Raw genomic sequence first — 25,077 nt, 5'->3', positions numbered from 1 at the left:
AGAGGAGGGATGTTGCTGGGAAGCAGGCAGTTGAATAAGGTTCACCCTTGACTCACCAATGCTTCTGTCTGGGTGACTCTGGCTTCCTCTAGTGAAGGGGAGAAACCCTTCCTGGTGCTTTAGGTCAGTGAAGGAGCAGAGAGCAGGGGGATGGAGCTGGTGCTTCCTTCGGAGCTCCATGGCATCTTGTCCTGTGGCAGGGTGCAAGGCAAGAGGACAGGTCAGCAGCTTGCAAGGGACCTGCGATACATGGGTTTGAACTGGGATGCTTTTACTTGTATGCAAAACCAGTGTGCTGACCCGGGTGAGAGCAGCTGCACCCACCTGGACCCACCACTGCTGGGCAAGTGCCTTTTGGGGCTGGTTTCATCTCGATTCACTTACAGAAAACCAGTGGAAAATACAGGCAGGGTTTGAGCTCAGGATGCAAAACCATCCCGTGCCGTGCTCTTCTCAGTACAGCACAGCCTCAGCAGTTCTGCTTTCTACGATCACAGAGCCCGGGCTGGCCAGGCACCGTCTCCTCAGCACTGGGATCCTTTCCATCTTGGCTTGTCCGAGTGCCTTAGCTGGGGGACAGGCTGCAGGCAGTCCAGTCTTACACACAGAGGTACATCACACAGATTCCCATGAGATATTTCATTGCTGAATGAGCTACACTTTCACGTCAGCTCAATTCCACATTACTTGTTTCGATTCAGTTCAGCAAATTCAGTGTTTCAGATGAAGTGGAACCGACCTGAACTGAATTCCTTCTTTCTGAGCTAACTTCCTTGGGAATTTATTGGGAACTGTATTTGCTTTTGAGAAATCACATTGACGAACAACTGCCATCCAGGTCCAAGTGCTGTGACCTGGGCAGCAGATTCTCACTGCTGGTTCCCACCCTTCCTGCAGTGGAGGTGAGCAGAGTTTCTAATATAAGGCTGAAAATACCTGGTCACTTGGCTTTTATATTTATATATATATATATTATATATATGTATGCTTCTAACTATATATACATAGTTAATTAAACTTTAGGGTAACAATTGTGTTCTGGTGAGGAACCAGCCCAGTGTGGCTTTCCTAGGCACAGCTCAGGCCTGGCACTGCCAGTTACTCACGGGATGCACAAGAGACAGGATCACTAAGGCATGAAGTAGGCTGCAAATACACACGATCAAATTAAGCAAAGCTTTAACAACTGCTTGGAGAGCTCCCTAGGTGTCAGACATGACGGCACAAGAAGATTCAGTGTCATAAAGACAGAGTAAATGGTTTATTTTAAAATATTCCCGTTCTTTTTTTAGGGCAAACAATTTGCTTGGATTGGCTCCGACAGCACAGAACTTGGCACATCCTGAAACGCTGAAGTTAAAGCTTGGGAGTCTGAGCACAAACAGAGTGCAACCAGCTGCTTGGCTGCTTTCTCTCCCTGTCTCACTGTGGATGGATTCACCCAGACACTGCTTCCCCCCTGTAGCAGTGAGTACTGGGTGCCAGTGCCTACACAGCCAGCACCAAGGCTTCCTTTCAGAGCTTTACACCCACCGTTTCCAAGTATTCTGCCTGTACCTGAGAGAAGCCTTTCATCTCCAGTCCCGCCTGGGGGAAGCGGTTACAAGATAAAGCTCTCTCAGGCAGTACCTGCCTGGATAATCGATGAACAAAGAGCAAACAGAGCAATAAATAGACTCAGAGATGTGAACTGCATGTGCCCGTGGAGATAAGAGAGAAGCGAGTGCTTCTCACACAGTAAGAGAAGGCAGTGATGTGCACTGGGAGCATGAGGGGCACCTCCTGTGGCACCAGATAAAAACCCTGATAAACCTCCAAGCGCCAGCATCCTGCCCGTGAAGCACCCCAGAATGGGATCAGACCCACAGCACTGATGGTGCTACTGAGAGGGGAGCACTGAGGAGGTTTTTAAGTGACGGGTGGGTTTACACAGGATCCTCCACTTCAGGTATATTTAATTTGGGCTTGAGAGAGCTAGGGAGGGAAACATTTGGCTTCATGCTGAAGCAGTTGGTGTTCAAGGCAAGGCGATCAGTAGGTTTAGGATCAGACTCTTCCGTACTTGAATCTCCTGTTTGGGCTGTGGTTAGCCATTATGGTATCTTAAAGTAATTCAAATAGAAACATTCCACTGTAATGTTGTTATTTCTAACAACAGCAAATCTTCAGATCTTCCAGCACTAAACTATGCTAGGGGAGAACAAACTGGCTTTTCCCAACAGGAAAGTGTTTCCTTTCCTCAAGAGCCATGGACTACTGAATTCACCGGCCATAGCGTTTAGCATGTAGGAAAGGTACCACTCACAAGGTGATGCCTGCCTGCAGCCACTTGCTTTGCAGAGGATGCTGCAAGCAGGCAGGAGAGCGGTGAAGGATGTGGCCACTGGCACTCCCGCACGCAGAGGTGTGGTAGTTGAACACCTTCTCTCGTGCCCTTCTCAGGGTCTGCCATGCGGACGGAGAGGAGAGATGACAAGGGAGGAGACTTCCCTTTGTCCCTTCAATGCCTGTTTCTCATGTGTCAGTGCAAAAGCAGGTCCCGCTCCATCTGATGGGTGTCAGTGCAACGCGTGTGCTGCGGTGCAGGCACTGAGGAAGTACCTGAACCCCAAGCACATGACGGCAGCGTGGCACCCAGCACGGCTCTCCCGTGCTGCTGAAAGCATGGGGAGGAGGAGGAGGGTCCAGTGAGTGTCAGTGCCACCGGGGCGTGCCGTGAGCTTGCAGGGGTGCAGGAAGTATAAAAGAGAGTTTCCCAAAGAGGGTCTCTGGCAGGAGCTGCGGTGCAGGGAGGCTGCGCTGGAACATGCGATGCTCTTCCTAACCTTGTGCCTGCATCTCTGAAACCAGACCATGGAGGGTGGTGAGTACCTGTTCTGCAGCCTCTGGCTTGTCTTTGGCTTTATTAACCATGCCCGAATTCATGTCCTGTGTCACAGGGATGGAGCACTTTTAACAGAGCATTTAACAATACAAATGACTTTCATCTTCCTCATATGCAGCACTGTAAAAAAAAGGCACAGTTCCCTTTGACAAGCTCAAAAAACCTCAAATCACTTCAGAAACACACACACACAAAAATAGGCTCGGAGGCAGTTTTCAGGGGCTGTTTTGTCCTGAAGCAAATGAGCTCTTCTCACACAATTTGTACCTTTCCTTCTGCGTTCTTACCAACAAATTAAGAATAGGACTGCTCCCTGCTTGGCAGGGGTTTAATTCAGTGAATGAATCACGGAATTAGGAGCGAGCCTGTGTGAGTTATTGCTGGCTGAGTGGGTCCAGTCTCTTGCAAAGGGTTTCTATTAATGAACACCTCCAGCACAGCAGCAGAACTCTGCTATAGAGAGCTGGGGTTTGTGCTTGCTCCCGAGTCAGGGCACTCACAGGGGTCTATCCCTCTGCACCACCCTGCCCCAAAGCACCAGGGGAGAGCAAGTGCGCTCCTCTCCTCTTTGGACCATGACCTCCCTCAGTGCAGGGGCTCCTGCTGGAAGCTTCACCCTTACTTTTGCCATCTGTTGCTGCTCCTCAGCCTACCTCGCATAGGTAGGTGGCCATAGGAAGGGGTGGCACTGTGGGTCCAAGATGGGGCAGGTAAGATGCAGGCTCTTCTTGCCTCTTAGGCTCTGATTTACTCCTTTTCCTATGGGCTTTGGGGTTTTTATTGCTCAGACATTTGCAAACACTACTCCCAGTTGCCAGGGAGTGCAGGCAAGAGGGACAATGCAGTAACTCAAGTGGGTAAGCTGGTTTATAACCAGACTAACCAAAGAGGGTTTAGAATACAATCACTGCCTCTCCATGCCAGCCAGCACAGTCAGAGCTGCAGTAAGGATGGGTGAGAGGCGTGGGAGTTCAGCCCAGTAAAGCTCTGTTCCAGAGGTGCAATGGGAGGTGTCACTGCCTTTTCTCTGGGACAGTTTTAAATCAGAGCTTGGAATCAGCTGGGATGCAGGAGGGTTCCCTGAGCATCCCAACCCCACGGGTGAACTGTGGCAGGGAAAAGACAGAATCAGTGAGAACCTGACAAGAAAAGTAGCACAAGTTTCCTGCTTTTTCTGCCCTACTACTACACTTCAGGGGAATATTCCAGAATAGCTCTTTTGGAAGCTGCACAGCAGGATTGCTTCTTGTTAACAGTTATGCAGGAAACACAATGGGCTCACTTAAGAATGAAGCTTTTTAACTTGCTTATCTTGTCTTTGGATCCTAAAAGGGAGGTGGCAGGTAACTCGTTTTCTGCTGTAACACATGTATGGACACATGATAAAAGCACGGCTCCATTCCATTGCGTCTGTGCACTCCTGAAATGATGCTCTCTTTCCTGTGCCAGCTCTAAGGAGCAGAGGGGCAAAGGGGGGAGAAGGGGCACTGAGCTGTTAACTGCAGGGAGTCATTACAGCACCCGGCTATGATTAACTGTTCTCAGAAATACGCAGTTCTTCACCCCAAACCCCACTACTCTGATGGTGAGAAGGCACCTGAAACCATGGTTCAAGAGATAAACAGTGCGTTCCTCACCACCTACACATGTGCCAAGGTGCTTGAGACTGAAACCTTTGCTCTACAGTTCTGGCCAACAGCAGAGGATTCTTTCACCACGAGGGTTTAGGCAGAGGAGGCTTCTTTGGCTGTGCCAATGCTCCCTAAAGCATTCCCGACTCCTGCTGTTCATCCCGTGCATTCCCTAGCACAGGCAGAGAGGAGCGGCTCTGCTCCTGCACTGCCTGATGGGCTTGGGTCAGAGCTGAGCCAGGGCTTTGTCCTGCAGGATTCCACTCTGATTTAACCATCCTACACCACTGTTTCTGCTCCTCTTCCCTCCTCGGCATAGACTTTCTGCTACCAAATACTTCTGATGTCCCCGGGCACGCCTGGAGAGGATCCACAGCTCCTACAGCTGCTTTTAGCTTCAGATTTGCTGCTGATGCTGAGGGAGATTCAGATCAGCTGGATGGGATGCTCCTGTCTGAACTCGCTGACCCCTCTGCCACAGCAGGGAATGAACCTGCACCCTGATGCCCACCCCTTAGCAGCTGAACCATGACTTTAAAACACCAAAACCACCCGGTTCTTTCCCTTTGCTGTCGAGAGAGCCTCAACCAGATGTCAAGGGCTTGAGTTCAGAGGGGTGAATCCCAGTCCTTGTGCTTACTCTATGGAGGAAGAGTCTAAAGCGGATGGGTTGCTGCCTCCTCTCCCCCCGCCCTGCATCAGTGGCAGAGAGCAGACCCCTTCCCTCTTTCATCTGCATGGAGCAATTCTCCTGTCCTCCATTTTCCAGGTCCTGCAGCACAGGAGCATCCTTTTGAGAACTGCAGCACCCGATAATAGGGCCTTGTAATGCATCTGACTCATTTGCTGCAATGGGTTTTTGCTCTTTCTATAAATGAGGTTTCAGTGCAACTGTTTGTGGGGACTTTTGAGGGGGTTTTACTTCTTGGTATTTTGAGGAACAGAACTTTAGGAAAATACCCACAGCAGAAAACTGCCAGAGGGGAGTGGGGAGGAGAAGGAAAAAGAAAGATACCCAGAACTACCTACTAAACACCAGAGCATGCCTCATTTCTTCCCTGCCACTCCTTTGCTTCTGTTCCCTGTCCCAGACCCCTAAGAGTTGTGTCCTGCCTGCCCAAATGGAGACACAGGCACTCGCTTAAAGAATTCATGTGGGAAGACCATGAGGCTGCGTTGCCATCCTGGTTCTGCCTTGGCAAGTGTGTAAGCTGAGGTGGGGGTACAGCAAGAGGGGATGAAACAGGATCAGCTTCTTACTATTGAAAAGTCATTTGACATTTAAGGCACTTGAAACAGCAACTGAGAGAGAAAAGAGTGTGATGCTCTTCAAAGGAATGAGTCAGCTGAACTGCTCCAGGGTCTATACTTGAGTCACTGCAGCATCCTCCTCAGTTTGACGCTTCACAGCGTGCTAGGAAAGAGAAGACAAGAAAAGCAAAGCAGGTCCCCAGGGCTGTGCACTCATGGCTGCTCACATTAAAGAAGGGCTGGGGCTGTGCTGGGGGCACCAGCCCGGTACCCAGCAGCACCGGGTCCCTTCCATGGGATAACAGAAGGATGCGACCCAAGGGATGCCAAGAGCAAGGCACTGATGGAGCGGGGCTGAGGTTGGTGCCTGTCCTCTCTGGGCTGTCAGTGGCTCTTCTCCTCTGCCTCCTTTTATACAGCAGCTAGGAGGTGACTTAACTCTGAGGCCTCAGCCCCTGGGCCAGCAGATGCAGTTATTGCCCATCCCCAGGCAGACACAAGCACCAGCTCCAGGAGGCCCCTGGAAATCAGGGGTTTAAGAGGGTGGAACATTAGACCAAAGGCTCAAATAACCGGTTCTTTAGGCAGAGGTCAAGGACCCCGTGCCTGTATCCCAAGCAGGAAGGGCAGTTACAGTCCAGGCTTGCTCAAATTCACCCAGCAGGTTCAAGTCATCTGGCCTTTCAGTGTATTTCCTGTGTGTAATATGCAGAAGTTAGATCAGCTTGAAGGGAGAGATGGCTACAGCAGATGCTCACCAAACCTCTTCCTGCAGCCTGCAACTGCTCAGGGTGAAAGCCACTGGACACATACAGAGAATAGAGACAAGAACACTTATCCAAGCTTCCCCCCAACTCCTTGGCATACTCCATTCCTGACTGTAAAAGACACCACCAATGCACTGATACACTTGGATTCCCTCAGGAGGACTCAGAGAAGGTGAGGGATGGAGGAACCCAACTGAGCACCCAGCTGCATGAGAATGAAAGGTCAAAATAAGGGGGAAAAGTGGCACAGAATTCTGAGAGACACAAGGGGAAGCTCACAAAGGGGCTCTGGGGATGGGAGGTGCGAGTGTTTGACACGGGGCTGAGGCTCTCTCACCCACACATCACCCCTCAAAACAAGTATCTCCATTCACAGCTACCAAAGTAACTGTTAGTAACGATGCTACTGCGTGCAACTTAAAGTGGGGATCCAGCTGCAGTCACCTGAAGCAGTGGAAGTTCATCCCCCTGGTCCAGCACCATAGCTGACCATGAGCCAGGCAGAGCAGGGGAGGGTGTAAGGGAGCAATGCAGAAACAGAACTGTATGGAAAAGCCATGCTCTCTAGAAGAAATGGGCAGCTGAAAACCAAAGGCAGCTCCTGCCTCTGCCCCAGCCATGCTCAGGGATCCTGGACCAGATAATCATGGAATCATGAAGGAGCAGGGAAGAGAGTGACCGTGATGCAGGGAACTCACCAGTGCCTCCAGACAACACCCTACAATGAGCAGCACAATGCTCAGAGCAGCCAATGGCAACTCTCCCTCAAGGAAGAGCACATCTCCTGCTCCTGCCAGAGCAGAGGCCGAGGCTTTCTCATGGCTGTCAGATCATTTCAGTCACAACTGCCTGAGGTGGATGCTGGCACATGCTTTAAATAGAGCGAAGAGAAAGTTTTCACAGTGGCCTCTATGCCTCTGCTAACCACAGCAGGAAGAACTGTTTGTCTGAGATTGCTCTCACCATTATCACATCTGGCTCTGAGCTCAGCTCTTCCTCCCAGCTCTCAGCATCCTCCATCTCCCCAGCCAAAGGCAGCAGAAGCCAACTCTGACATTTAGACACAAGCAATAAATTTTGGGCAGCTTCGGTGATGGGAGCAGAGCTTTCCTGTTGTGCAGCACTGCCAGGGAGCAGCTGGGACAGATGTATTGCACTCCCAGCTTTCTGCTTTCACATGGGTTGAGCAGGCTGCACCCTGAGCTCGGAACAGGCACAGCAGCAGGCTGCAGGGAGAAAGCATCCACACAGTAAAGGTGCAGGGGTTCACTCTCCTGAGCTACCAGCCTTTACAGGTGAAACTGGAAGGACCACACTCCTGAGACTTCATCTGTGCTCTCACAGTACCTTGTTATGTGACCCTGGGTTCTCATGCGAGCATCTTCACCATTAGCTAACCAGCCATGGGGAGTTTTGCAGGGTCAGGTTTGCCACTGCTGCCTTCTCAAAGTGAGCATCATGTGAGAAGCCCCACTCAGCTACTCACCCTAACAGTGTCTCCTTCTCCTACAGGCAAGCCGGTAAAGGTCACTCTTGCTCTCAGCCTGCCCCTGTTTTTTCAGGTAAGCTGTTGAAAGCCGGTGGTGTTTTTGTTGTGGGGAGGGAGAGCTCTTGAAAGCTCTGACAGGCAAAAAGCAACCACCCACAGCCCTGAGAGATGTGTGGGGCCACGGCTGCTCACAGCACGGGTCCAGCCCAGCAGGAGGTGGGTGGTGAGGCAGCAGAGCAGAAGCTGGACAGAAAACAAACAAGAGGAATGCAAACAAAGGGAGAACAGAAGCAGTGCCATGCACTGCCATTTAAGATGGCCGGGACTGTTAGAACTAAGTCCCTTTTAGCACCAAAATGAGCATTTTCAGGAAAGACAAGAGCATCCTATGCTGGGTGCTTGTGAAGAGCCAGCTCGATGCTCTTTGCAACACCTGGTCAAAGCATTGAAGACCTCAGTCTCCAGTGACTGCATTCAGTGTTGAAGAGCTGATGTGCTCAAGGAGGAGGAGGAGTTCAGTATCTTCCTCTGCCCGTTCCCACTCAGAGTCAATGTGAAGGGGAAGGAGAACCCAGAGCACGGAGCTGTGCCATGACCTGCTCCTGAACCACAGCGCTCTCACAACCGCAGGAGCAGCCTCAGCCACACCACGGCCCCCAGCTCAGGCTCTCCAAGAGGCTCCACAGAGCAGGGAGGGCTTTGCAGCCTCTCTCTTTTCCCTTTCACTTCTGGTGGCATGCCTCCAGCTAGCAGGCAGGATGTGGTGAAAGCCAAACCTGCCTGAGATGGAGAGCACAAAAAGATACTTGGCGATAACAGGCAGAGGTATCCAGGGGAAACCTTTCATCTCTGTGCGATGGAGACAAGGTACTGGAGACTAATAAGGCTCAAAAAAACAGGGCACAGAGACCACAGGCTCACTCTGCCCTGTGTCTTAAGGCAGTGTAGGAAGATAAAACAAGAATAATCAGAACTTAAATCAGGGGCAGGAGCCTGAATGAGACTCCAGCAACGTGCCTGTGCCAGCACCGTAACAGTTTCCTGCTTCACTCCGAGTTTCCTCCCAGTCCCATCAACACCTCTATTCATTTAGTGGAGAAAAGAGCCCGGGGAGGCTCCAGCTTCATTCTCCCATGGAGCTCCAGGCACCCCCGGGCTCACCCCTCACTGTGGGAACGGGACCTCACCATGCCAGGTTGCTGCTGTTGGGCGTCACCACCACCACCGCAGCCTTCTTCTAGCACTGCCACAAGTGAGGAGTGAGCAGCAGGAATATTGCAGATGGGAGAAGGGAGGGAATGCTCAGGTTAGAAAATGCCACGAGGAGGCAGCCAAGAGGAAACGTCCCTGCTGAGAGAAGGAGAACGCTGAAGGACATGTTATCATTCACACTTTGAGAGCTGACTGCGTACAAAGAGCTGTACGTGGGTCCTGAACCACTCTGGAAAGCAGCCTGCAGTCTGCAGTGGTACTGTGGCTGAGCACTAAACAATGCGGGTGGAATTCCCACTTTGAACCTAAAAAGAACCCCTAAACCCCATGTACTGATGGGAAGTGGTTTTGGCCATGAGACCTTGCCAGCTCTTCATGATGTTGGCATGAGCCAATGCTTGGGAACTCCTCTGCGGGCCATGGCTGGGTAATCCTGCCTGCTCACGGGTCAGCACCAGGCTCCCCTCCCGACCCCACAAGGGGCACGGTACCTGTCCCAATACTCTTCCTTTCTCCCCTGTTCTAGGTCTGTGCTGGGAACAACGTCACCGATTACTATGACTCCAACACCACCATCGACTACAACGACTTCGAGGTCCTGTGTGAGAAGGATGATGTCCGTAACTTCCGCGCTGCCTTCCTCCCGGCCATGTACGCCCTCATCTGCTTCACAGGCCTGCTGGGGAACGGGCTGGTGGTGCTCACCTACATCTACTTCAAGAGGCTCAAAACCATGACAGACATCTACTTGCTGAACCTGGCTCTGGCAGACATCCTCTTCCTGCTGACCCTCCCCTTTTGGGCCACAACTGTGGCCAAGCACTGGCTTTTTGGGAAGTTTGCCTGCAAAGCTGTGTATTGCATCTGCAGAATGAGTTTCTTCAGTGGGATGCTGCTCCTCCTCTCCATCAGCATCGACAGGTACTTTGCCATTGTCCAGGCTGCCTCAGCCCACCGCTTTCGGCCCCGGATGATATTCATTAGCAAGGTTACATGCGTCCTCATTTGGCTCCTGGCCTTCATCCTCTCAATCCCCGAGCTGGTTCACAGTGGTGTAAGAAACGTGGACAACAATCCCCGTTGTTCCATCATCGCTCACGACTTGCAGACCTTCAACGCTGGCATCAAAGTGTCCCAAATGGTTTTTGGCTTCTTATTTCCCTTGCTGGTCATGTCTGCCTGCTACCTCATCATCATCAAGACATTACTGCAGGCCCGCAACTTTGAGAAGAACAAAGCCATCAAAGTCATCATTGCCGTGGTCATTGTCTTTGTTATCTTCCAGCTGCCCTACAACGGTGTCATGCTGGCCAAGACCATCTCAGCCTTCAACCACACCAGCTCGTGTGAGGAGAGCAAGCAGCTCGATGTGGCAGATGACGTGACCTACACCCTGGCCTGCTTCCGATGCTGCCTCAATCCTTTCCTCTATGCCTTCATTGGCGTCAAGTTCCGCAACGACCTCTTCAAGCTCCTGAAGGAATTGGGCTGCCTGAGCCAGGAGCGCCTCTGGCAGTTCTCAACCTGCCGCGAGAGCAAGAGGTTCTCCTATGCCATGGAGACAGAGACAACCACCACCTTCTCCCCATGAGCCGAGCTCCAGGCAGGCTTTGACCGAGCTGCAGTAGTCCTGTGCACGTCCTCTGTTCTGAGCTATTGGCAGAGCAAGACCTGCCACTACTGTAGGAGAGAGGCAAACCCAGGAGGCTCTGCCTGTTTCAGGCAGCAAACACTGCTAGCCAATACTCCCATGGATGGAGAGACTCTGGTAAAGCTGGGACTAACAGCAAAGCAGGGGAGAGGGAGCCTGGTGAGTCTAGAACTTATCCCATCATTTCACCTTTATTTCAGTCTTTCCTAGTCAAAATGAGAAATGTTCAGAGCGTTCTCCCTAAAAAGCAACAAATACCAAGAGAAACAGACAAGACTCCCAAGAGCATCAGCCTTGCTCTGAACGTTGCTTTTAACAGGACTGCCTATGGCTCTTCCATACCTACAGAAATGGTACCTGTGGAACTGATCCAGCCTTCAAGCCAGAACAGCACCAGCAGCCTCAGGCTCCAGGCTTGTAAGCAGTCTTCACTCTGCCTTCCCCCATGAAAAGTGAGAAATGTCCATAACTAATACTAAACCCATACATATGATAGATATCATTTCAATAACTTCATATATTATTGTGGAAACTCATATGTTTCTCAAGGAAAGTACAAATTCCACTCCACTTCCACCTGTATCTGGTGTTTCACCTATAAAGAAGGTGCATCCTAAGGAGAACAAGTGATTCCATCCCAACATTGACTTGAATTCTTCAGAAATGCTGCTTCACTCTAGAAATAAAGTCTCCTTTCACTTCTGAAAGGGCACAAGGCTGATAACTCCAAATAACCAGGTGCCAGGATCCTCAGGATTTTAAAGACTCAAGCCCAGGGCAAATCCAGGCAGTTCTTAAGGCAAAACATTCAAATTCTGGATGTAGTTGTGCCCATGGTCCAACCCCTCCAGTCTACCAGCATCTGAAGCTTGCTTGTACCTGGCTTTATCAGCCATGGCGGGCCTTGTGTGCTGTTGCTTGCTGACCTCCAGAGATAAGCAGGAATGTGGGTTTTCTTCTCCCTTCCCAACCAATGTTTCCTTCTAGAGGGACTTTAGCAGCAGTTTGAAGTCAGATACGTATTTCACTTATAAGCTATTGAAAACGTGTTTTGCGTTCACACAGTCCGTGCTAAGAAAGATGCCATTCACATTCACTGGTGTGATTTCAATGCAAAGGACAGTGACGTGTTCAAGACTGCTGCCAGGGTCAGGACTTGAAAGGGAAGTGGCAGCTGAACACCAGATTAGTGTCATGGAAAGTAAGCCCTGGAAGAGCAGCCCAGAATGTAATGCCAGCTGGTGCTTTTACTACACGGGCCAAGATTCCTAAGGACAGACGAATACCCTGGGAACTGCTGGCGTGGGTGCAGAGCCTCACCCTGCAGAACAGCAGCTGGGCAGCTCTGTGCAAAACATGAGGGATGTTCCCATGGACACACGGAGCAAAGCACACGAAGAAGACATTTATACCTCTTTCAATAGCACAGGTAGATCCATTAGGAACGCTGCAGGGGACGCTCTGGATCATAGCTTGACAAACATTCCTTTAGAGACAGGAGAATTACAACCAACCTTCCAAGGGAAGAATTCACGTAGCTGGGTTTCAGACAAGGCTGCCAGTTATACAGCTGGCTGCCATCACAATTAAATCAATTCCTCTTCATAAACCATTTGGCTCTGGGGTACGGGATGTTGCCAAGAGCTGGGAATTGGGAAGAAAGCACTTTCTGCTCCTCATCACCTGCCTGTGCCCCATCCAGCTGTTCAATGCATTTGCTGTTAGGATGTCCGTGTAACACATGCACAAGTGCTGCTTCTCTGACCTCTGAAACGGGGCTTACAGCTGACACTGACGAGTCATTTGTTCTGGGTTTGTTCCTATAATCCTCACTCAGGCAAGGCACTGGGCTAAGGAGAACCCTGCCAGAGCAAGGGATACCCTTAACACAGGCTCAGGTTAGTTTTCTTCATCATTAACAGTGTATTCTCCATGTGTATGCATATATGTAAAGCTGCTTTATACAGAGAAAGATAAATGTGTAAAATGAATGTACCCTGAAAATACACTGCTTTAACCGTACCTTCTCACACAAAATACTTCCACCTAACTTCTTCCAGCAAGGAGAACTGCAGAACACGCAACTGCCCTTGTCCCCTGACTGATAAAAGCCATTCCCCTTCTACAGACTGAGAAGCCTTCAGGTTTTTATCAGCCAGACAATTGAACAGACAAAACAACCTTGCCACTTCCTGGGGTGAATCACATCAACAGTGGCCCAAGGTCCTGATCGAGGCTCCCTGCTGAAGTCTGAAAACTGACTGTATTTTGCTGGTTTGGGACAATAAATTATACCATGTTTTAAACAGTACCTTTGGTTTTCCATGGTGTTTCCTCCATAGGATGCAGCTCATATGTATCAGAATAGTTCCTATCATCTCCTTCTGGTCCTGTCAACTGATCAACCCAGCTTCATAGCAGCCCAAAGCCTGTAAAATAAACTAAGTAGAAAAAGAGCTGCTTTCCTTCCTCTGCTGGTGCACTATAGAGTAACCAAGCCACCAACACATTAAGTAGCAGCCTTTATTCTAACGCTTAGCCCAAGTGCTTTAACTCCACTGGGTACACCTGAACGTGACCTGACCAACGTTCATGTGGAAAATGATGTCATGTTTTACTGTTCACTTTCCCACTAAAGGGGCAATCAGTACTGAAATACCACATCCCTGGGCAACCTGCTGCAGGGAGAGGCAGTGACCGCAGCTCTGGTGGCTACACCACCGACACAAGGTACAAGCAGTAACTGCCATGGTAGTTGTGATGTGCTGCGTGTCTAATCCAGCTCTGCCACTCAACCAGGCCAATGTGGCACGAAGGATGCGCACAGACCTTTTCCTCCTGGCCTCCCCAGCTAACCCATGCACACAGGGATGGTCAATGCCCTTCACAAAGCACATCTCTTAATGGCAACCGTGGAATGAAAAAGGAAGGAGCCCCATAGAAAATGGGAAGACATGCAGCTTGACATTTGAGTGCTAAACCTAAGCACCGTTTCTGCTTTCACTAAACACCTCTGTCATGGTTTCTCCCTAGAGACAAAGTATTAGGCCAGGTTCAGCATCCGGCCCAGAGGTACAAGCAGTGATCAGGAGCATCTCACGACCTCAACATCACAATACAACTCCAGGCAATAAGAGCCTCAAGCCAAGGCTCCTCCAATAAACATGAGGTCTTGCTCACCACAACTAGGTCAGAAGCCCCAACGGCCCCCAGTGCAGGGAGCTCATCTGTGCTGGAGCTGCAGCCTGCGGAAGCAGGGGCTCTGCACCAGGGCACACACAACGTGAAACAGAACCAGGGATGTGCAGAAAGCCACCAACCTCTCAGCAATTCCCTGTGCCCCTTGAGAGGTGACCCAGAACCAAGCCTTCAAACAGTGAAGCTCCTGAATGTTAAGAAAACAGAGACTTACAACCCATATTGCAACCAGTACAGCTCCATCCCCCAAGCAACCGTGCAGGGCTGCACCTCAGGCCACAAATATCCTAGCTAAATATACATAGAACAAATTACAGGGCAAAAGAAAAAGTGCATTTCTAGGATGGCTTTAACCCATTTTAATGCCTTACACCAGCAAGACAGAGAAAGACGTTTCCTTTCTGACTTCTCTGGGGGACTGGGACCAATCTCAGCTTTAAATCTTCCTTAAAAAGTCAGTTAAAAAAGCCTGGCCTTCGTTACAGGAAGGGGTCATTCATCTGCAGTGAGCTCAAAAGCAGGAGAGACATCTCCCACCTAGTCACAGCCAGGTGGGCACCAGGGCATTCCCCTAATCCCTTCCCCAGGTCATTGTGGAAAGCCTCTTCATCACTCCCAAGCTCCAATAAAGTATGGCTGTTAAGCATTCCTCCTTGCCTGCAAGTGCTTCAGCTAGGCACATACATCTAAAAGCCCTCAGTGCCAAATGGATCTGGGCTGGGAGGGAGATAAACTGGGATGAGAGGGAAGTAAATCATTAGGAGGCCTCACTAAGTGCAGTTGCTCCCACCCATATCAGAGCAGACACCAGTTGCTCCTCTCCCTTCTTGTGCTGTCCCAGGTGCTGCTTCCCATCACTCGCTGGTGAATGAACTGATTAATGTGAGCAGGAAGGGGAAGCATCCCCAGGCAGGGCTGTGGTTTCTGATGTGCCCCTTGGGTAGCTGTGGGAGGAAAGTCCTTGTCACCCTAAGAAAGAATGAGCTGGAGTTGAGAGGCAAGCCTAAAAATAAAGCGTGTGTGTGCTGAGGAAGGGTGGTGGCATCCTGCAGCAATCAGAATGGCTGAGACTGGGCTCTGGTTTCCTCTCCCCCCATCTTCTATATGGAGCAAGAACCCAAAGTCCTGTTCTGAGGGCAGAGGTGTCACACCATAGGGGCACAGGTGACCATCGTCCTTCCCAGCTGGCCAGCACAAGTGCCTTGCCCAGGGGCACCTCCTCCAAGGGGTTTTCTCTCCACACCAGGGGATTTCTCCCCTCTTACCTGAATACGATGGATCTGGGGAAACTGAAGTCAGTCGAGACCTCAGCATCCCCTTGTTGTATTATCACAAGCAGCTTTGTGACCTCAAAGCAAGTAGATCACAGACTGAAAAGCAGGGGTTTGTCATGGCTGAGAAGGTGGCAGGACCCACTCAGAGCCTGCTCTCAGCACAAAGGATGGGACAAGAACATGCAGCTGGAATACCATGGCTTAATGTGAGGCGTCCCTACCCATGGCAGGGGCTTGGAGCTGGATGATCTTGAGGTCCTTTCCAACCCAAACCAGTCTGTGATTCTGGGCTGTGTCTGATGACAGCAGCACAATCCATTGCCAGACCACCTTACCCGAGTCAACCCTGCTCCTCTCCCCCAAGCACTAAAGCAGGTAACTGCCCCTAACATCCACCAACTGCCCCTGCAAAAGCACTGATGGAGGCAGCCCCTCTCTTCCTAGCACCACACATCGGAGCCTTCCCACCCTGAGACAAGGCAGGCCGCATGCCTCCAGCTTTCACAGCACTTTCAGGTGCACACACGCACAGCTCTGGGCTATCCCACCTCCAACCTGCACTGGAAGTTCCTTTTCACTCCCATCTTTCAGCAAGCCCCCAGTTCTTCAGAGCGAATTACCCAAGCAGGGAGGCAAACCAACACTTGCCACTGCCCCAGCCATCAGGCTCAGGTCCGAACAAGTCGGGAGACTTTGGGCTCACCTTTGCCACGTGCGTGGCAGATGCAGAGCCCATCTAAGCATGAGCTCATGTATTTGTCATTGCTGAACCCATGCAAATCTGCAGCTTGCAGGAAGCGAAACTCCGACTTCCCTTCCTGCTGCTTCGGGGGTTCTGATTCTATTGTCTAAAATAAGGCAGCAAGCAGGCATTTCCTCTCTCTGGTGATGAGCGCTGTTGTCTAAAACCCTGGGTTTTGAGTGATAACGTCCTTTTTAGGGGGAATCTCTGTGACTGAAGGACAATTCCAGCTTCTGAAATCATCCTATAGGAGAGGAAAAGACCAAATAACTTCCAGTGCAATAAATAATCCAAACGGCTTTCCTGGACACAGCATCCTGTACCAAAATGAGAACTTCTCCCATCAGTTCAAGTTCCTTCTTCCATGACGAGGAGCACAGTCTGAACCCCACTGAAAGCCACGGGACGCAGTCTGAACCCCACTGAAAGCCATGGGACGCAGTCTGAACCCCACTGAAAGCCATGGGACGCAGTCTGAACCCCACTGAAAGCCATGGGACGCAGTCTGAACCCCACTGAAAGCCACGGGACGCAGTCTGAACCCCACTAAAAGCCATGGGACACAGTCTAAACCCCACTGAAAGCCATGGGACGCACAACCTTGTGGGTTTCTATACCGTACCCTCCGCTTTGCATCCTCTCAGCATGGAATCACCTCTCCCCACGTTCATGTGGCAGGAGGTGTGAACACACACACGCACCTTCACGTCTGCATACGTCTGTGATGCACACAGAGCAAAACCCAACCCCACCAGCGCAAAACCTCTCCACTGGAGCTCACGATTTCAGGGGAAAGCTGACGGATCCCCATGGAGATAACGTGTTTCTTCGGCTCGGTTTTGGCCACACCAAGCAGTGAGAAAGAGCCTCTAGAGCCCGTGCCAGGGCGGGGAGGGGGAGAAGGGAAAACAAGTCTCTTTCTGGATGACTAACACAGCCAGCAGCTATTGCCACTGTGCAGCTCAGCCCTGCTCTCCTCTGCGGCAGGGAGTTGTGCAAGGCTCCTTTGAAGAGGTTAACACCTTCCTTCACAGCCGCTCGCTCTCACCTGCATTGCCAGAGGGTCGCAGGGGGCTACATCTCTTGGTGACCCAACCACATGCACAGGGTGATGGTCACCGCTGTGTGCCCCAGCATCCAGGCCTGCCCAGGGACCGGATCCTTCCAAACCTCACCAAAACGCCTTTGTTACCGGCATCTCCTGGCCAGCCTCCACACCCAATGAGCAGCCCCTCGTGTGCCAGGCTGCCTGCACAGCCCAGCCAACAGCCCAGAGGCGTGCAGCCAGGCACTGGAGGCTGTTGGGAAGCGCTCTGCAGATAACAACCAACACAAACGGTCTCCGCACCATCACAAGCAAGAGCTGAACCACTGCCAGAGCCTGCCTCCTCCTCAGCCGGGCATCCTGTTGAGGGCACAACATGGGCTGCAGTCCTTGGATGTGGACCCAACATGCCAGCCCACCCACTCATGGTGAAGCATCATCCTGCAAGCACTACAGCACAGATCTACTGGCTCCTGGGACAGCCAGCCCAGCATCAGGGCCACTGATGCTCCTGCACAAGGAGGTGATGCACTAGTGAGACATCAGTTCTGCAGAAGAGATGCTCCCCTCTGGGGACTTAGGGCTTCTGGTACATGCTCACCCCAGAGACCTGCTCCTAAGCTACACTAGGGAGCGCACAGGGCATCTCACCCTGCTCTGCAGCAGCTCACCCGAGCAGACAGCTCTGTTCCACATCCCTGGGGAGGTTTAGTCTTACTCCCTCGGGATCATGGTCCAGCCAGCCCATTAGGAGCCATAAAAACGCAGCTGAGCCTCAGACATGTTGCACGTAAGTGACACCACAACTTTGCATGGTGCCCTCCAGCATGCAAAACACACGGGGTGGGAGAGGGGCAGGAGAAGCAAGAGCAGAGGGGAGCCTGCATGTGCTTGAGTCAGCTCCTGGCTCTAACAACTGGCCATGCCTCTCAGCTCCTGATGGCACTGGGAAGCAGGGAGGTATCTCCATGCCAAGCAGTGGTGGTGATCTTCAGCTTGGAAATCAGTTCCTTTTACAATCAGCAATACAGAAAGAGCCTTTCCTCACAAGGCATTGCATCCTGCAGGCATGCATCAAGTCTGTCAGTCATGGCACATGGCCTGAAACACGCTATGAAACGAAGCTTCAGTGACTTGTAACCACGATGAAAACACTCCCTACTTCCATCTGAAGTAAAAAACCAGACTATATGCAGAGACAGGCAGCAGGAGACACTCTCACAACGCACCAACAATGTCCCCAAGCCCTAGGTGATGTCTGGGAAGACCCAACAGCCCAGGCAGGCTCCAAGTGATGCACAGCACATCCAAGTCCCTGGTCACAGCCCCGCTTTGGCTGTGCTCATCACACAGCACCAGTAACCAGCAGAGAGGCAGAAAGCTGTGAGGTCTCAAGCGAGCAGGGGCACAGCCTCCCCCTTGTCCATCCAAGCTCCTCTCCTCTTGCCTTCAGCCACCCCGGACATGGAAAATCACGCTCCAAGCGAAACCTGCTCTCTGGTTGCAGCCCGGGTAAACCTGCAGGAGAACAGGACCCATCGCAGCCCTCTCGTTGAGAGATGCTGACACCAAGTGGGAACAGCTCAGAAATGCTCCAATGAAGACATTCCACCGGGGCCCTAGGGAAAACTCACCCTGGAATAAAGGTGTGAGCTCCAACAGCGTTACCTGAGTCGTATTCCAGTTCCCTGGGGACAACCAGGCTAAAAAGCAGAGTCAGTTTAGTTTGATTTAATTTAAATACACCCAAGCGACTTTAACCAAGCAAAACCCTGTTATGGGAGCCCAGGCCTTGGCAATGACTCAGGTTTAGTCACCCTTATGCAGGTGAGAACAAACTCAAGCAGAGGTGTGAATGTTAAAGCCACAGCTGGCAGAGGGAGAGCAGAAAGGATGGAACCGGTGCGTGTGTCTCGGTCCCTAAACCCCACCATGCTAACAAACTGCTGATGCTATGTTCCAGGGTAACTCCTCCGTTTCACCTTCAAACGTGCTTATTGCAAACTGCACCCTCCTGGCTCGCTCCGGTGATGCCTCTTTCCCCTGTTTGCACAGACAAATCCTTTCTTTGTGGCTTTCTGCAGAAGAGAAATGAACAAAAACAACGAAGAGAGCTCCACCTCTGCAGATGGCTTTTACCTGAAAGGGATGCAGCCCACACCCCACCCACCCAGGCCTTGAAGCAATAAACACGGTGACATCAAGTCTGTTCTCAAGGAAAGTTTCCCCACATCCCCTTGCAAAAACACTCTGCTGTTTTGTTCTCCGAGATGCTGCCAACTCGCTGCTCCCCCACGCACCAGAATGGGTGCAACAGATAAGAAACCAGACACCCCTTTCTGGCCTTAAAGATGTTTTGCTAGACATTTACCAAACACCACTAAAACGAGGATATGGGCAAGGAGTTCCTGCTGCTTTCTGAAGGCTGCCCAAGCACACCCCCGACAATAAGTGATAGGATGATAAAGGATGGCACTAGGCCAGCACCATCCTTTGAGGGCCATGCTAGATCTGCCTGTGGAGCAGCCAAGGTCCCATTTGGGTCCTGATGCTGCTCAGGAAACCTGGATTTTATTCCCAACATCCATCGAGCACCCAGGTGCTGGTGCTGCAGGCTCAGCTGCTGAGATAATGGGACCCAGTGGGCTGGCAGCAGGGAGTGCAGTGACCCTGTCTCTGCTCTGCTCTTCCCCCTGCAGACAGACTCTAACCTGCTCCTACAGCTCTCATTTTGGCCAAGGGAATTCCTAATGCTGCCAGCAGCAACTGCTGTGATGCTGAAGGACATGAGCAGAAGGAAGCCCTATCTCCTCCCTTCCACACTCCTGTTTTCTGGAATCTCCTCTCCCAAGTGAAGCGCTCTGCACTGCTGTGGTGCTTCTGGACAATGCACATCCAGCAGCTTTCCCTGCAAAGCCAACACATAAAAGCATTGGTCCCTGGTTTGACGGGCTCTGGAGAGCAGCACAAAGCCAAGTACCCCTGACCTGGCACCAGCTTTCCTGCTCTGGGCTCTGCCACCCTTGGCCTTGCTTTCCTGAGCAGGGTGCTTGGCACAGCATAGCTGTGGGAAACAATCCCACCCTGTTTCAGTGAGTCCCAATGACTTCTTCATCACAGGCTCTGGAGAAGCAGCAACCTGGATGCCTCAGCACAAAGAGAAGCTTGGGATCTGGTCCCCTTCCCAGCTTGCCTACACAGTCCCTGTGTGATCCTAGACGAACAGCAGGTCTCCACCCCCAAGCTATAAAATGGGGCCATTAACACTTAACTCCTCTCACCCGTTGTCTGCCTGGGTTGTTAGCTCAGTAGGAAGGCCTGTGTGTGCTCGTACAGACACTGCGTGAAGGAGCCTCCAGGCATAAATGAAATATGAAATAGCAATTCTAAACCCCCAGCAGGCAGAGGCAGGAGGAGCAGGGCAGGACAGAAACACACGGCTTGCACTTCATGACAGTGATAAACACCCTCTCAGGAGGCTCCTCACTGCTCTCCTGGGAAGGGCTCACAGACCCCCAGCCGGATCCCACCATCCCCTCCTCAGCAGCTGCCGGTTGCATCCTCCCTGCAGCACCGCCAGCAACGAGCGCATGAAGCTCACCAGGCTCTGTGCAGCCCACACAGCACCATGGTGCTGCCATGAGGACAGCATGCTTCATAGAAACACCATGGTTTGTGCTGGAAGGGAACTTAGAGCTCACCCAGCTCTAACCCCTGCCATGGGCAGGGACCCCTTCCACTGGAGCAGCTTGCTCCAAGCCCCTGTGTCCAACCTGGCCTTGAACACTGACAGGGATGGGGCAGCCACAGCTTCTCTGGGCACCCTGTGCCAGCACCTCAGCACCCTCACAGGGAAGAGCTTCTGCCTCAGAGCTCAGCTCAGGCTCCCCTCGGGCAGGTTCAAGCCATTCCCCTTGGCTTGTCCCTACAGGCCCTTGTCCAAAGCAGTCACTGGTGGATTTCGCCCTGTTCAAGCCCCCATCCCCACGCACCTCGCCGCTGCCATCCCCGCTCCCTGCAGCCGCAGCACGGTTACACCCGGGCCGGGCCGTGCTCAGCCGTGACCGGGACCCGCACGGCTCCGCAACCATTCCCCACCCCGAGGGAGAGGGAAGCACCGTGCGCGGCTGGAGTGGGATAGGGATGGGGATGGGGATGGGGATGGGGATGGGGATGGGGATGGGGATGGGGATGGGGATGGGGATGGGAAGGGGAGGAGGAGAAGCTGGGCCGGGGGGATTTAAAGGGCCATTCCGGCGGTGCTGGGGATAAAGGCGGGAGCGAGCCCTATGGGCTGGGGATGCTCACTGTGTGTGTGGAGCTGAGGAGGAGGCCATGGGGATGCTGCGAGGGCTGGAGCAGCTCTGCTCTGGAGCCAGGCTGAGAGAGCTGGGCTGGGGCAGCCTGGAGGAGAGAAGACTCCTGAAGGGGAGACCTTAGAGCAGCTCCAGTGCCTAAAGGGGCTGCAGGAAAGCTGGAGAGGGGCTTGGGACAAGGGCCTGTAGGGATGGGACAAGGGGGAATGGCTTAAGGTTCCTTCATCCCAGACCGTTCCCTGATAATAAGTGGAGGAGAGCATTGCCACCTAAGAGTTGCCATGTAGTGACCCAACATACAAAGACTCTGAAAGGGAAATAGGAAAAAAAGGAGAAGATTTAAAAATCAGGCCATTCCCATTCCAACGTTGGAAGTGGGGAAGGACACACGAGCGGTCTATGTGGTGATGCAGGTGTGATGGTCTGGAACTGGTTGTTGGAGCAGACACAGGCTTCCCTGTGCTGGGGAATGCCAGGATCTGTACTCCGTTGGGGTGGCTTTGCCGTATGCTCATTAGACAGGTATTAAACACTAGGGGGGGAGTTACCATCATCTCCAAGCCGCCCAGGTGAGGAGCACACTGCATGCCCAGGGCTGCGGCTGCTCTGAGCCGCTGCCACTGGAGGGCAACAGGAAACCACGGGATTTCTCCCACCCCGGTCCTGTGCAATGAGCACAAAGAGCAGACGGAACCAACCCGCGGGTGCAGAACCGGTCTCCTGGGAAGCTGAGCCCAGCAGAAGGATGCGGGAGCTGCAGCGTGCCGATGAGACCAAGCCCTCATTAGCCTTTATGTGTTTCCTTCCCTCTATTCCCACCCAAAAAAAGGTTTCTAAATCCTTCTCCAAGCTGTGTCACGTACTGCTGGTTTAAGTGGAACAGCGTGGTGCCCTTCATTACTTTTTAAAGTGTCTAAATGCTCGATTTGATGCCTGAATGTCCTCAGGCCTCCCAAGCAGATGCTGTTACAGCCTCCCCTCAGTGCTGCTGCGGGGAGTCAGATAATGCCCAAGATATCCAGAGAAAACACATTCTTGGCAGCGTTCTTGGCATCCTCCTTTGAAGGCAGGCTTGCACCATATAAATCCTGGCGCCCTGTGTCCTGTCGGTGGCCACTGGGGCATGATTTCCACTTCTGCAAACCGGGAACAATGCATTGGGAAAGCCCACGGTGGGAGAGCCACAGTTTGCGTTGCTCTGGTGCCTTTTGAGGATCTCAAGGGCCTTTGGAAACGAGAGCCAAGCTCTAAGTGTGTGTTCCGGAGGGAGAGAAGTAAGACCGAGGTGATGCTTGGAAGCATGAGCAGAGCTGGGCATGGGTTTCCAGTGTCTCTTGCCTGTCTTGCTGGCACAGGACTGCAGCGCAGAACTGCAGCACTTGAATTAACAGGGAAGGAAGTATTAACACAGCACTCCTGGTATTGAAATGAATCAATAAATAGAGCGTGACCTGTCTGCAGTGCACTACAAGGGCACTGCTGCTTGGAGCTGTTCATTTCTTGGCCGAGGTCTTGGAGCTGATCCTTTCCTCGTGCTGCGGCTGGAGAGCTGTAGCCTCGTGGGTTATCCACAGGCAGGGGCAGGAGGGAGAACACGGGCAAGTGAGGAAGTGCTAATTCACAAACATGCAGGGAAACAAACAAAACCAGAGCAAAGCATCTTGTTCTTGTACAAGCTGAGCATCTCTTTTTGGCTTGTTCTGCTTTCCTGTGACTCATTTTTGTCGGTGTCATGAGAAAAGCACTGGGGATTGCTGTTAGCAAAATAGAAGTTAAAGAGGGCAGCACATCACACCTAATGCATGGGCCAGGCCTGCTCCCACTGCCAGGCTCCACCTCGGGCAGGATGCTCACCAAACAGCCCCTCTGCAGAGGAAGATGCTGGTGTTACCTGGGATGCTGGCGAGGCAGAGCCTGAGATACCCAAAGTCCTCCTAAGTGGTGGCACTGGCACCCGGCTGCACACCCTGCCTGCCTTGGTGGGCATGCCTGGAGCTGCGCTTCATCTTCCTCCTCTGCAATCTATGGAAGCTGTGACCCCAAGGGATGCCTGGGAATGACAGCCAGAACAACCGTGGAAGTGCCAATGACCTGCTCACTGCTTTTCTCTCTTCAGGACAGCTCCTCTGCCCCCCAGGAGAATCAGCATGGCTCCATTAGAGTCCATTAGCACCTCAGTCTCCTTTCGCCTCCAAGTGAGGTTAGCACTGGGGAAAGGTGTTGGCACGGCAGTGCAGGGCTGAAGCCAGCTCCCTGCCCAGCTCTGCTGTGCAGAGGAACCCACGGATTCTGCCTGGTCCCCAGTGCAGGAAGGAACCGCAGGGGCCTCTTCTCCTTCCCTTTCCTGCACACTTGGACAACAGCAGAGGCAAGGACTTGAAGGAGACGTAGCGATGGGTTTTCCACCATCCAAGCCAGGTGCCTGTGTCTGACAGGCACTTGCTAGTCCTGCAGAGTGGGTTTTGGGGGCACTGGTGCTTTACTGTGAGCTGTCTCTGCTATCTGGTTATCACTACCACAGCCCAGTGTCCCAGCTGGAGAGCCCTTCGCATCCCTGCACCAAAAGCCTGTGGGACAGGGATGGACAGGACTCTACTGAGGGCTTTGGCCAGGACTGAGCAATGGCCCAGCCTGGAGCCCACAGTGGGGCCGATGGGCAGAGCAGGGCCAGAGCATTTCCATCCTGGGAGCCCAGGCCCAGCAAGGGCTGAGGCATGGGGAAGGCACGCGGAGCATCCGGCCCCCCTGTACCCTGCACTGCGGATGTGAACAGCCTTCCATAAATATCAAAATGCTCTCGCAGCGTGACAAGTGTCAGCAGCTGTGAATCAGCCCTTTGCAATGCTCCCAATCACACAAACCATGCTTTCATTGTCTCTGGGTCCTTGGAATGTGAGCCACACAGGAGCCCACCCTGCCAGCCCCGCTGCTCCCCTGGGCTGCGGGCAGGAGTGAAGCAAGCACATTGGGAAGCCCTGATGCACTGATGCATGCCCAGGCTAAGGGATGGAGGGGAAGATGCCACTCTGCAGGTAGCACATGAGTGTTTTGGGTACAACCAGTGTGGCTCCATGTGTGAAACAGACCCTGAGAGAACATTCCTGCTCTCCTGAGGTCTGGGAACAGCTGCAGAGAGGGTTTGATCCTCAGCCCCTCAAGGGCTGCTACAGAGCTCAGTGCATTTTAGCCACTGGAAGATGGAAACGGTGCAGGGCTGCAGAGGCAGCTGCACACCCTCAGCACTGCCCTGTCCCACTCACAGCCCCTGGCACTCCTCCAGCTCCGAATGATTCTCACCTCCCACCATCCTTGCCCACTTCTTCCCATAAACCTGCATTAATCAACCTATTCTTCTCCAGCCCTTTGCTGCTGCACCCATCCGGAGGCCCTCTGTACACTTTGGCTTTACCTTTCCCCTTCCTGTCCATCCCTTCTTTCATTCCTGCTCATTCCTGGTAGCAATCAGAGCTGTAATCAACACTGCTGGCTGTGCCCAGAACCCGCTCCCTGCTTCCAGGGGGGTTTACAGGGTTTTCTGCTGAGCAAATATGGTGCAATTTACCTGCATTGCCAAGCCCTATCAGCTTAGGGCATTGCAGCATGAGCAAACAAGGCTG

At 52.4% G+C, this 25,077-nt stretch overlaps 1 protein-coding gene across 2 annotated transcripts; it reads left to right on the top strand.

Moving 5' to 3' along the window:
• Positions 1 to 2,520: 2,520 nt before the first annotated feature.
• On the top strand, positions 2,521 to 13,193 carry CCR7 (C-C motif chemokine receptor 7). 2 transcript variants are annotated; one of them, XR_009726801.1, is made up of 3 exons: positions 2,521 to 2,863; positions 8,046 to 8,095; positions 12,946 to 13,193. XR_009726801.1 is itself a non-coding variant. In XM_061362177.1 (3 exons), exons 1-3 carry the CDS (start codon positions 2,854 to 2,856, stop codon positions 10,823 to 10,825), a joined length of 1,125 nt encoding a protein of 374 aa, XP_061218161.1. In that variant the 5' UTR covers positions 2,524 to 2,853; the 3' UTR covers positions 10,826 to 11,161. The 2 variants fall into 2 exon arrangements, 1 of the variants encoding a protein (XP_061218161.1); XM_061362177.1 differs by lacking the exon at positions 12,946 to 13,193 and adding an exon at positions 9,761 to 11,161 and having other exon boundaries at positions 2,524 to 2,863.
• Positions 13,194 to 25,077: the final 11,884 nt, after the last annotated feature.

Source organism: Neopsephotus bourkii, unplaced genomic scaffold (assembly GCF_033783945.1).
Source record: "Neopsephotus bourkii isolate Nb327-2 ecotype Australia unplaced genomic scaffold, CSIRO-AGI_Nbou_v1 NB_1090, whole genome shotgun sequence".
Classification (NCBI taxonomy): Eukaryota; Metazoa; Chordata; class Aves; order Psittaciformes; family Psittacidae; genus Neopsephotus; species Neopsephotus bourkii.
The sequence above is the reverse complement of the archived record's forward strand: the minus strand, read 5'-3'. Positions and strand labels throughout refer to the sequence as shown.